Source organism: Poecilia reticulata, chromosome 5, assembly GCF_904066995.2.
Source record: "Poecilia reticulata chromosome 5, P_reticulata-male-v2, whole genome shotgun sequence".
Lineage (NCBI taxonomy): Eukaryota > Metazoa > Chordata > Actinopteri > Cyprinodontiformes > Poeciliidae > Poecilia > Poecilia reticulata.
Genome location: NC_088834.1, coordinates 32547461 through 32560371, shown reverse-complemented (window position 1 = coordinate 32560371; position 12911 = coordinate 32547461). Strand labels below are relative to the sequence as shown.

General features: G+C 38.7%; 1 protein-coding gene across 4 annotated transcripts in view; it reads right to left on the bottom strand.

The window, feature by feature from the left end:
- Positions 1–12911, bottom strand: part of cadpsa (Ca2+-dependent activator protein for secretion a) — an 89219-nt gene that overhangs the window by 61877 nt on the left and 14431 nt on the right. For all 4 annotated transcript variants that reach the window (XM_081607507.1, XM_008410350.3, XM_008410349.3 and 1 more), the window contains exons 4-9: positions 12524–12604; positions 11250–11486; positions 10477–10598; positions 9736–9847; positions 9510–9646; positions 7578–7644 (exon numbers count right to left, since the gene is read on the bottom strand). In XM_081607507.1, coding sequence (XP_081463633.1) covers positions 7578–7644; positions 9510–9646; positions 9736–9847; positions 10477–10598; positions 11250–11486; positions 12524–12604 — 756 coding nt within the window. The remainder of the gene's footprint in view (positions 1–7577; positions 7645–9509; positions 9647–9735; positions 9848–10476; positions 10599–11249; positions 11487–12523; positions 12605–12911) is intronic.

Below are 12911 nucleotides of genomic sequence, written 5' to 3'. Positions count from 1 at the left end.
GTTCCACTGGCAGATTATTTCACTTACAACAAGACATTTTTCCCCATTATAACCTTGGATCTATGATTTTATTGGAGTGACAAATTCAAAGTATTTCTAAATCTGCCTTACAGTGTGATCTATTATTATGGTATTATTTTACCACACAGTTCCACGTTTGTTTTTAAGGTAGCGTCTTGCACGGTACTGTATGAATGACACAGATATAAAAACATGTGTTTCTTGCAGTGTGAGAAATAATACATGTGTGAATGTGTTCCTACAGGGTGTGGCGGTGGCGTTAACAGGTTGGCACTTGAGTATGAGGTTATTACAGATTTTTTTTTTTTCTTTTACTTTCTTTTTTTTAAATTAGGAATTGCCTGAAGTCTGAGGTGACAGATACGGGGTAAGGCTAACCATGTAGCAGTGTTAATGAAAGCTTTGGAGGTTTGGAAGCGAAAAATAACAGCCCGAGCCTTTTTATTTATTTTTAATGAAAGCGACGAAACCTTTGCAAAGCTGGTTTTACCAACTAAATAAGTTAACTTACCAACCTATTAAATGTAGATGTGTAGAAATAGTTAGCTCCTTTAAATCCACTCCTCCATGCAGAGCGGACATGCATTTTATATAAAGATAAATACTACAAAACAAGTTGAAATATTAAAACACAATGTTATTACTTATTTAAAATGGAGAATTAGTATTTCTGGTGACTTCTACATAGAAAGAAAAGAAACAGTGAAGATGAAACACATGTTAAGTGATTTTTTTCTACCAAGTTGTTTTGTAGAGTCTACAAAGACTAATGTAAAACTCAATCCAGCTTTAAATTACCACATAAAGCCATAAAAAGAAACACAATACATTGACAACAACATTAAAATTACCAATGCAGATTCACTTGACTGACTGTGGCTCCAGTAATATGAACAATAAAATGACCCAATAGCACTTAAGGTATGAATTATTTGCTAAAAAATTTCAGCAAGTGGTCAAGTGTGTGAATTGTAATCTTTGACAGTGACACATGGCCTTCAGATTTTTTTCGTCATCATTTTAAAACTGTCGACAAAAAATATTCCATTTGATGCGACTCCTGCATTAAAGAAACTGAGTCATCTATTGAGCCTTAAGTCTTTATTATGTGTATTTTACGTAGTGCCATTATATAGCACAGTCAAATAATTATGTTAATTTCAATTGTTAAGTAAATACCATATGTCAAATATGACTTAAAAGAGAATATGCTTCTCAATTTAACACCTTGAAATTGGGTCCCTTTGTTGCTAAAACCTCCTGCTCTTGGTGCAGTGCTCCTTTATAAACCCTTTAACCAAGTTTTTACCAGTGTTGCACCGAGAAGCAGCTCCTACAATGAGCTCAGCAGATGTGCAGTTCCACCATTTGTTTGCCAATTCCTGCTGGCTAGTCTGAAGGAGCTGAGTGGGGGAGTCACGGGAAAATGAACTCTGTGAGGCAGAAGCTTGGAAACTGCAGCTCCAAAGAGGAGCTGAGGCTCGCTGCAAACCAGACATTTTACACAGCTGAATGGTTGCCAAGGGAGGAGTTTTCAAACATGCATGGATAAAATAAGGCAACACTGCATGTGTGTTTTTGATGCAGGAATAACATTCTAACATGATGTAAAGCTCACAAAGGTCAATTTTACATAACACCGACCCTTGAAGATATTTTAGTAACATAGTTAGTACAGCTTCCACCTTTATTTCCCAGCAGGAAATAAAGAAAATCAGCAGAAAAGCACACAATGTGAGTGCAGACAGAAGCAAATAAATAAACTAATATCCTGAAACTAATATCACAATATGGGGATGAAGTTAATGTCATTGATTCTTCCAGAATTTGGCTGTGCTCTGGGTTTGTGAGAAGATGTGTGAGGGGTCATTCCCTAGATAAACTATAAACTCCTTCAGGAGAAAAATGTGTTCCTTTGTTGACTTGGGGATTCTCTTGTTGTCTGCTGCTTGTGTTCAACGTCAAAATTCAAGCCACAACTAAAATAAATTTCCATTTAAATTGCTGAGGACTGAACACAGGGCTGGCCCAAGCATTTTTAGGACCCTATGCAGATTTTTATTTGGGGACCCCCCATACTAACACGTCAACATCAGATGCTCTGTCATTCCTAAGCTACTCTATGCGTGTAACATACCTACTACCATTAGTAGGGCTGTATAAATAAATAATCACAGAAACTAATTCTCTCACTGCATCTTTGATTCATTTTGTCCAGCTGCAGACTGTTAGACTGTCCAATTAGTTTCAGGTATTGTGTAGTTGGTGCTTTTAATCAGTTTTCAGTTAACTAAATTCAAGTCTATGGAACACAAAATGTCACTAAAATCACTCTGTCCTAAAATCTTTCAGAAAATCGAAAAAAAGCACTGAATCGCAGCGAATTGTATTGCTCAACAAATTTCGTGATACATATCGTATCATGACCAGAATATCACATATTGCATATAGTATCGTGAAATTATTGTATCGCTACGCCCCTAACCATTAGCATAATTAATAATTGACTAATGTCATACCAGCAGTATCATGGCAATCGATTTTCACTTTACATGAGTGACAAACTAAAAAAATTTTGAAATGCAAAGTGGTATTTTTGGAGTGCCATATTATTTTAGCTATTTGTAATACCAGCTAATAAACACTAAATTTACAGTAAAAGTTAAGTTTGATATATTCTATTTTCCCAACAGCAGGGATTAACCATTATTTGTGTAACAACTATAAAAAATATAGAAATTGATTTTCCACCTGTAATTGCATTTAGCTTGTAATATTTTTTTAAATATGCTAGCTTTGTGCTCCAGCAGCTTTACTCACATATGTACACCTCAAAAGCAAATTTCAACAACAAACTGACATAACTGGATATAAATCCTCCCCTGAATATCCACTCAGTTCCGTCCTGAGCCCAAATATCCTGGAGGGTTTTTCCTGTAAAAGTCAGTTGTTTCAATCCAAAACCTTCAACGGTTACGCAGCTAGAGGGATTTCAGCAAAGGGAAAATTTGATACTGTTCACTGGTTTTGTTAAAAGGGAACTCGTTTATGAACTGATATCTGACACTTGAACTGCATTTTAATTGGTTCAAATTAGATACAACAAAATCACTGCAATCTGTTGGCTGTAAATACAAGGATGATGGTATTTTTTTATTTTTGTCAACCAGTTGACATTAGTGCAGTTTGCCAGTCACGCCAGACTATCGTCAAGAACCGGCGAGCGTGGCCAGTCGGCTGCTGTTGCCGTGACTACTGCCACGAGTGGCAGCTCTCACTCTTGCTCCTGCCACACTCTGTTTGTGTGTTTGCGTGGTAGCGAGTGTGTGTGCAAAGTTAGGTGGGGGACGGGGTGGGTGGTTATATGTTGGGTTTCCCTTGTGCTGGTGACAACTGAGATTCCCTAAGACAGTACTGATGACACCTAAGGCCATCATGGAAGAAGCTGGACTAACTCTGCAGCAGCTCCCTGGCCTCCAGGACCCCACAGAGGCAAATCTAACGTACTCTGCCACCCCCCTCCCCACTGCTACCCCCCACCACCACCCACCCACCCTAAAACACACAATTTCCTGTCAGTCTGCTTTTCCCACTCACACTCGCTCAGCTGTCAGTCAGCTAAAATGAAGATGAAGAATTAGAACATAAGGAGGAGTAGTTCCTATGATACATTTAAGGGTATTGCAATGTTAACATAATTGTTTTTATAAACCATCTCTTAATGTTTTACTGTAAAGCATAGCAAAAAAGATAAGCTTTTCCTTTTTAGCAACATCTAATTTTATTGTGAGAAATTTCAGGCAAAATGTTCCCATCTAAAACATCACTAACAATGCTATACTTGGGGAGTTTATGAAGGTTCAAAACTATTGAAACCATAATGATAAGAATTAATTTTCACTCATAAAAAGATTGGATGTCAATCAACAGGTTTATGAACAAAAACAATTGTGTTTACTTCCTGGATCTGCTATGAAACGCCATCCCACAGTCGCTTCAAATGAGGATTTCCATGTATAAGAGACAAGTCTTCTGACTTAGGAAATGTATCACATCATCATCATCATCTCATCTTATGTGTCTGGAAAGAATAGATTGAAATCTTGCACATAAATAAACATATTCCACTACCTTGTAGAAGATGCTTTTTAAGCATGTTGTTCTTTGACCAGTTTTCTCTTCTGTTGTGTTTGTTGTCGTTGTACTTACAGGAGAATTATAAAGGTTCGACCATGTTGAACAACTTAAAAGTTTGCATTGAACAACAATTTTTTTTGCTGCATTTAAAATGTTTTTAGGCTTACGTCAAATAACATGGATTGATATTTATCGTAAACCTTTTTTACTGTCAACTGTCATTTTTTTTCTTTTTCTACTGTTATGAAATCAACTTATGACAAATGCATAGAATATTTTAGTACTGCACTAATCTAGCAAACCAACCAACATTGCAAACTACCAAGCTCCAAAATACTAAATCAAATGTGAAGAAACATTTTTAGTCGCAGTACGGCGCAGCCAGATAGACAGACAGACAGAGCAAACCTCCACAGGGGCTGCGAAGAAAAGAGCTGCAACTAAAATGCAGGATGTCCCCCACCAACCAAACATTTGAAGAACATTGGTTGGTCAAGATGTAGGAGAGGAAATGCTGTCCTTAAATACAGTTGACTCCCCTGGTGGTCATTTTTATGTTGAGGTGGCCCCCCTACCTCTCCTGTTTTAAATTCACTATATCACTGCATGCAACAACTAAATTTTTTAGCGGGCGGAGAAAGACTTGGGGTCTTTTCACACCACCATTCTCTGTGATTTGAGGTTGTAGGCTGGGATGAGAAGCAGGCCAGGTGATGGGGGGGCTGTACTGCAGTTGGGCATTGGGTGCAGTGGGTCAGCTGTAGCTGGGCCTGGCGCTTCGATTCTCTGGGGGTCGTTTGGATTTTGAGCATGATTTGGGCCCCTGTGGGTCTGTGGTGTGGGATTGGTGGGATGCCAGGTGTTTGGTTGGCTACACCGGCGCTCCTTCACTGCTTCTCCTGCTGCTCTGGCCCCCAGGTCGGAGCCACCTCTGGTCACAATCGGGTTTGGTGTATAGAGCACCTTGAGACAGTGCTAGTGTAAGCTGCTAGAAGAGCAGTAGAGGCCGCGGCTGCTGTGTGGTTCCCCAGGAGTTCTCCTTTGCTCCCTTCTGTGTGGGGTTGGCAGCTGTCCCTGCAGTGATCCTCCAGGGACCCCCGTGCTCCAGGAGACCTCTGGATGTCTGTGACTCTAATTTTCCCAATGCCTTCCTTAGGTCTAGCCTGACATCGCCTTCCTGCGCTATTCCATTCGATTCAAATCTCGCTTACAGCACAGCTTTCTCTGATTAACTTGGATTCCTCCAGAAGAATTTCAACCTGGCTAATCAGTGAACAGAAGGAAAAATTGTGAACGATGACGTTAATTTTCTGCTGTTTTACTGTAATTTTAGCAATGCCAGAGGAGGAACTGAACGAAGCCGTTCGGTGTGTGTTGGTCATTCTTCCAAATATTGAATTAACATTAACAGATCGGCATTTCTCTCTTCACAGAAGAGCCAGCAACTTCTGGTCAGATTCAAATTGTTGAACAGAGGCATTACATACATCACGGGTAAACGTTATCAATTGGAAAAAATGTAAAACTTAAACACAGTCCACGACTCCAGGAAGCAATTGTTTCTCAGCAGCCAAAAGTCCAAACCTTCTGTACAAAGCAAAGCGTAGAAAATGAGCTGGTTTTTACCAGGATACCTTGAGTCCTAGGGACCCAGTTTGTGGTTCTTCACACCCATTATAGAACGTTGTCATGGAGAAATATTATATACACAAGCGTGCTCACACACACATACGCACACAAAGAGTTGTCCAGATTCAAAGGTTTACAGAGACACTTTGTTGGGCAGTGTTTGCCTCTAAATACATCTTCTATGAATTAGTACCAAGTACTAATTCATCACAGGCTCAGTGACAGTGTTGGTATTGTTAAATATGCACATATGGTTTCTCAGTTCTCTGTTTTTATCCCTCTTTCTGCAGGTGTAGAAGCAGACTTCTACAGTCTCCTTGTCCATTTCATTTGAAATAAACCCAATGCAATTTCTAATAAAAATGTTTGTAAATACATCAAGAGGAGCTCTGCAATGAAGGCTGTAATGCTCCACTTGTGAAAGCAAATCAGTTTGGCTTCACCTTGTTTTTTTTGTTTTTTTTACACTGGACATGTAAAAATAAATAGCATATGCAACAGACAACATCATGAACCTTATCACTGTTAGAAATAGCTAAAAAGAAAAAAAATGTAAGAAAATTACCTGTGACATTTTAACAATGAATATTGCCTTTGTCAGAGTTGAACGTTTTTATAAAGTTAACACATTTGAATCAAACAAATTGTGCAATCAATAAAGCTCTGGATTTTTTGGTGGCCAAAAGAATATCCGCTGAGTCGTTAGCTCTGTAACACAGCAACCCAACAAACACACGGCGGTCTTTGTGTCGCCATTCAAACTTCATGCACATCGAAAGACAGACATAAAAACAAACACATACACATGAGTGTGCAGTCTATTGACCAGTATTTGTCACTTGCTATATATTTAGCTGCGAGCAAGTGAGAGGCTTCAAGTTGGCGGTGCTCAGGCTTTTGTAGCTCCAAGTGTTAGACCAGCTAGTGTTCACTCGACTTTGTCAATCCCCTGTCAACTTGTAGCTCTGAGACATATCCTTCCTAACGCATAGGAGACAGGCCTACTGCCGCCCACCCCCTTCTCTACTGCCTGCTGCCCACCTCCCAACGCAGAGCCACCAGGAAATGGCCTCCACCACCTCATCTCCCACACCCTTCTGCCCCCCCCTCCCCCCACAACTATCTCCTGACAAAAGCCTGCTTGACCTCTCCATCATTCATCTGACAACCAAAAGAAGACAGCTTGGCTGCATCTCTCTTTCTCACAGCGCACCACAACATGTGGTTGGCAAAAAATTTCCTTTGCATAAAGCAGCACTCATGTCAAAGGCATCCCTGCTTCTTTGTCAATTCTTTTTTTTTTTTTAAAGACATTGTTAGAGGGCAAATTTTGGTTATTTTCTTCACCTACGAAACGATACAAACAAAAAATCATCACCTATTATAAATAAACACTTGCTTCCAGTTTTTCTTAATCAAACGTTTTGTCTGCCATAGCCGATTAAGGGGGAATAATGATCAGACTACAGTGTGGCTGCAATTTAAATTGAGCAAAAACTTCAATGCTAATTAGTCGGTCGTAACCAGGAAGCAGCAAATTGCCTCAACAGCCCCCGCGACAACAAGCAGAAGAAATCGTCATGTGTCGTCAGTTTTTATCAGTATCAAATATCATTTTTATCAGAACCTTGACAGTGTTCATGATTTGGAGATGCAGCTTTCAAAATCTTCTTTCAAACATTTTAGGTACAATAATAATTATTAGTATTAATTAATTATAATTATTATTATTAATAATAATAATACTTTCTTTTTTCATATTTTCTTTTCTAAAACATAAATATGCCTACCTGTACCAAGACAAAGAATCTCTTCTTCCATCTTTTCCACACATTTTTGCCAATGGCCCAAAGATACCTGTGGGGAAAAAAAGAATGTTTTTTAAAATAATTTAAAAAAAAGGAATGAATTTAACAGAATGTTTTACAGTAATTTTTTTGTGAAGCTGTTTTGGCGTTAGTTTATGCTGCTATCAACGTTCAACAAAGATTCAATGTACCAAGGTGAAAATACTAGTGCAAACACTGACCTCTTCTGGCAGAATACTGCCACTGCAAGGAGATACACGGCCTCTTACAAACCCAACATTTTTCTAACAGCACATTGTAATTTTTTTATTACAAAAGATTTGATATTTAGTAAAACTACAAGTTAATTTATTATACATCTGCTGCCACCAAACTAGATTAGAGAGGAATAAGTATCCTTCTGAAGAAAGCTATTCAAAAAACATGTTAGGCTAATCAATATGAGAGATTAAAAGGCAGCAAAAAAATAAATAAAATCAATACATTCAAAGCAAAATTCTTTAAAAATAGCTATATAGACTAGAGCAAAGTGAAACAACAGAACTCAGTGTTTGGGACCAAACTGTGAGAGGTCAGTCAAATGAAACTGGGTTTACATCCAAAAACAAAGAACATCCATCATCAGCTAAACAGGAAGAAAAAAAGATTCCAACAGATTAAATAAATAGATTATGAAACACCAATCTGCACCAGCCAAGAGGATGATGCTTCTGTTCCTGTTTGTTCGACGAAACAAGTAGAAATAACTAAGAAAATAGTCTGTTCTGTTGGCAGAAAGGCTGGGAAGTTGGTTGAACATGAGCTTAGCTAAACATGACAGCCCTGTATCTTTGTGTTCTGGTTCCAAACAAACAACCAGTTTGGAAAATGGCTGTTAATCTCACAAGAATCATAAAAGTGCCCCAAAATAATTACATAACAACAGTGGCAAACATTAAATCTACATATATAATTCTATCCATGTTGTAAAACACTGAGCTACAGGTGTTCACTTTTAAATGTACCAACTATCATCCACTTAGCAATCAGTGACCACAAGAGGGAAGCAAAGGTCCAGATTTGCTTCTCTCTTGTAGCAGCTCATCAGTTTCTACATGTTTCTTTTGGAAACATGTAGAAGCTGATGAGCAATTCCAAAAATTTATTATTGTTATATCAATGTAAGGTTTTCTACGATTTGTTGAGAAGGGCATGAATAATTTTTAATAAACACTTTTTTTTTTTCCAAAACTGCTCCTATTGTTCATCCTAGCAGAGATGGCTGCCTCACTTCCCATCAGAAACACATTTCAGTTAAAATCTGAGTGGTTTCACTCATTTTTTGGGGTTCAAATATAATTGATCACTTATCTAAATCTGCTTATCGTTGCAGGGTTGCCGGGGGTTACTGTATGTTGATTCAACACAATATTCTGTTTACTGTTTTAAACGGTTAAAGAAATACATGTGATAAATTATAGTAATAAATATGACCTCTTAAGTGACTGTCAATAAATTGATATTAATTATCATCCATATGAAAGGTAAATGATTCATCTTTTACTATAACCTTTATTGAAATAAAATGAAGTCTTTGTGATTTGAGCTCACAGATAAATATTTTCAATTATAAGCCACAAAAGTGGGGGGAAAAAAACCCAGATATATTTTTATCAATACTGAACACTCCTACCGACTGCTCTTGAATGACATAAATTATATAAATGAATAAAAGAAACAGTCTGAACTAATGCAGACATGAGAACTTGTTTCCAAAATCTACTTTTCCAAATGAAAGGGACAGAAAGCCCAGAATTCCCATCACAGAAGACTTCTTTTTAAGTATTTAGATGGAAATCTGACAGACGCAACAAATGCTTTAAATTGATCGCACCGATGGGGGGCATCAACACGAAGAACCCGACTGCCACTTACCCACAATGCTTCATGTTCTGTGGCTTATCCATGCGGATGGCTAGTTTTATCTTGAGCTCGTCTGGGCAGCCTTTAGACACTGCCATCTTATGGAGCTCACACTGTTTGGGACTGTTGGGAGTCGGGTGAAGCACAACCTGGAAACAGCCACATGCAAACGCTGCGAGTCAGACGAACTGTGTGAGAGGAAACAAAAATGAATCCAGTGCTTGAAATGTTCTCCCACCCTTCCGAGCTCCTTATCCTCCAAAGCCAGCACTCCTGTGCTCTCAGTGAACAGCTTCACCTTCACAGCAGGCAGAGGCTGGGTGGTGGTGAAGTCACCTTGGGTTCCCCAACTACAAACAAGAACAGATTTATTAAGTTAAGTCTGTGCGGTAAACGGTGGATCTCAGGGTTAGTGATGCCAACTTACCCCCTAGGCTGTTCTCTGTTAATCTATTGTTAATAGTCTGTTCATCTGAAGCTCAGTGGACTTCATATGAAGTCCACTGAGCTTCACATTCTTCATGTGAAGAAGTTCTGTGGACTTTCAGGGTTTTAGTCAAAATAAACTCCTAATGAATCTTTAATATATGGGCCAGTTTCTTCTGTGAAGTCTGAACTTTCTGTTGTTTTTTTAGGGGTTTGCATCAAACAAATAAATACATGAAATAAATTCTCCTCATTCTTATTCTAACAACCCTTCCTAGAATGGGTCTGTGTTACTCTACCCATTCTGTACATTATACTCTGTCTCCTGGTTGTAATCCCACTGTTTTGTCTTAGTTAGATTTTTCTTCATGATAGGTAACATCTTATGTGGGACTCTGATGCAGTACTGTTCCCTCATCAAAAGTCTTTACTTCCTTGAATGTTTTATCTCTTTTATTGCTCTGACATATCATGAATTTGAATGCAATCTTAATGAACTAAGTGTCCTTCCAGCTGTGATTGTCGTCTTTCTTTAGTTGTGCATTGTGCATACATTGGTTTGGAGGCCTCAGCTTGGTCCGTCTGCAGTTTGTGTCCTCCTTCAACCTCCATGGTGCAGTAAACTATTCTGTTTGAAGACAAGGACTTCAGACCCTGAACCTCCATTATCACCACCTGGAAAATAATGTTAATCATCCAGAGAGATGAAATAGTATTATACCACGTAACAAAACACAAGTTGTAGAGACTTCACTACTTTATTACTTAGTTACATAAGTTTCTCATGCATCCTTTCTTCCATTTTGGTGAGTGCATATATACTTGCACTGCGCTCAACAAGTACTTAGTAATGTAAGGATTTCTAAACCTTTTTTTTTCTGGAAATAGTTGATTTAATCTGCAGGAAGTTGACTGCTCAGGGTGATGTAAATAACTCAATTAGTGGCACCAGCAGCTTCTGTGGGGGGATCGTTTTAAAAGCTGAAAGCTTTGAAGAACAAATTAAGAAGTCTGTGTGGAGAAGAACGACTCGCTTGCCGTAGAGGGAAAAAAACGTTCAGGTCAAGCGTAGTGAGGTCATCACAATCTCTAAAGACACAGAGCCAAGGAGGATGCTCCTCTACAGCAGGAGGAAGGGAAGATAAAGCTCACTTAAGACTTTAAGCAAAAAAAAAAAAAACACAGTCTAGTTCAAGTCTCTCGTCTCTGAACTTGCCTATTTTTTTCCCCAAGTTTGTTTAAATTGTTGTTTTGAAATAGTTATTTCAAAACAACTAAGCATTTCAGTGCTTAGTTGTGAAGTGTTTTCTGCGGTAGGTGCTTTACCTCCAGAGTGAATGAGAGGACCACGTCTGACTTGGACAGCAGATTTTCATCCTCCTGACCCATGTCCATAATGGAGGTGTTGTGTCCTCGTTTCAGCTTCTGCAGCTTGAACTCGCCGCCCTTGGAGACCGGCATGCTCTCCAGGTTTGCCATCAGCAGGTTGACAGACGAGCGCAGCTCCTCGATGTACATGGCCTCCATCTCTCTGGAAACGAACCTTGGAAACCTTCCTCCGAGCTTAGCAAAACAGGAGATCGTGAATTTAATCACCAACTTGCATTCTGTATCAATTCTTGTAAAATGATATAGTCTACATTTATTTCAGGGACCTTCCTGTCTCTATGTCCATCCTGTTCTGTCAGTATTGGCTTTGCATTACATGTCAGTTTTTAAAGGGGCAGTATTATGTGTTTTCCAGTCACATAGTATCATTTTGCAACACAATCAAGTAACTATGTTACCTTTAGTTGTTCTAAAAATGTTATATTTCAAGTATGACTCAAAAGACATTTGACATTTTTGTCTGTCTCTTGCAGAGACAGAACTCCTGCTCATTCTGAAACTCCGCCCTCAGGAAGTGATCACAGCACTGCTTCTCCATTAACCCTTGAATGACATTTTTACCAGCGCTACACTGAGAATTAACTCATGTAATGCGCTCAGCAGATGCCCAGTTCCGCCAGGTGTTTGCTAATTGCTGCTGGCTAGTCTGAAGGAGCTGAGAGGTGGAGTCAGGAGGGAAGTGAGCTCTGTGAGGCTGAAGCTTGGAAGCTTGGAAACTGCAGTTCTGAGGAGGAGCTTTGTCCTTGAAGGTCCACTCAGGTGTTTTGCACACCTGAATGGTTGTCATGGAGATTAAAGGATTTGGGGATTTCTAAAACATCTGTTAAAGAATCAAGCTAACACTCCAGGTGGGTTTTTGATGAGGGAATAACACTGTGGCACGATGTAAAACTAAAAACAAAGTGAATCTGACATAATATTTCTCCTTTAAAAACGTCTGTAAAATATTTAGACTTTTTTTTTTACACAAAGGACATCAAATTAATGTCCTTGAGTAATGATAAAGCAAATTAGCTTATTTTGTTAAGTGTTTACACTGCTACATTATGTAACAGGAGAAAGTCTTCTCAAATGCAAATTACGTTTAAGCATACAAATGAATTCCAATAACTTTATCATACATGTAAAACTAAGGGTCACTCCTACAGTTGCCTCTTATCATTTTACAGGTTAATCTTCCTTCATAACCCTCATCTGTCTTTTCCTTTTACCCGAGCGATTTGATCTGCCATCTGCAGCCGTCCATCCAGCTCCCTTCTGATCTGAGCCGCCTGTTCATCAGGATTGTCCAGCTGGGAAAACACAGACATGCAGCAGTTTGCTTAGACATCCACTAAAAATCACATTCATGTCCATGAATTTAAAAAAAACAACAAAAAAAACACTATTTTAATCATACTGTACTAAAAGTAAATTACACTCAACAACAGCAAATGTCACTTATTACCAGGCTACACTGAAAATGATTTTATAAAAACAAAAAACATCTATTACTTCCTCCATTAGCCAACTAAAGGGATACACTAGCCTTTGGATACAGTTTCCATGGTAACAAGTGTGGGGAGTAGGTACAGCAGTTTTCAAGTTGTGAATCTCTTT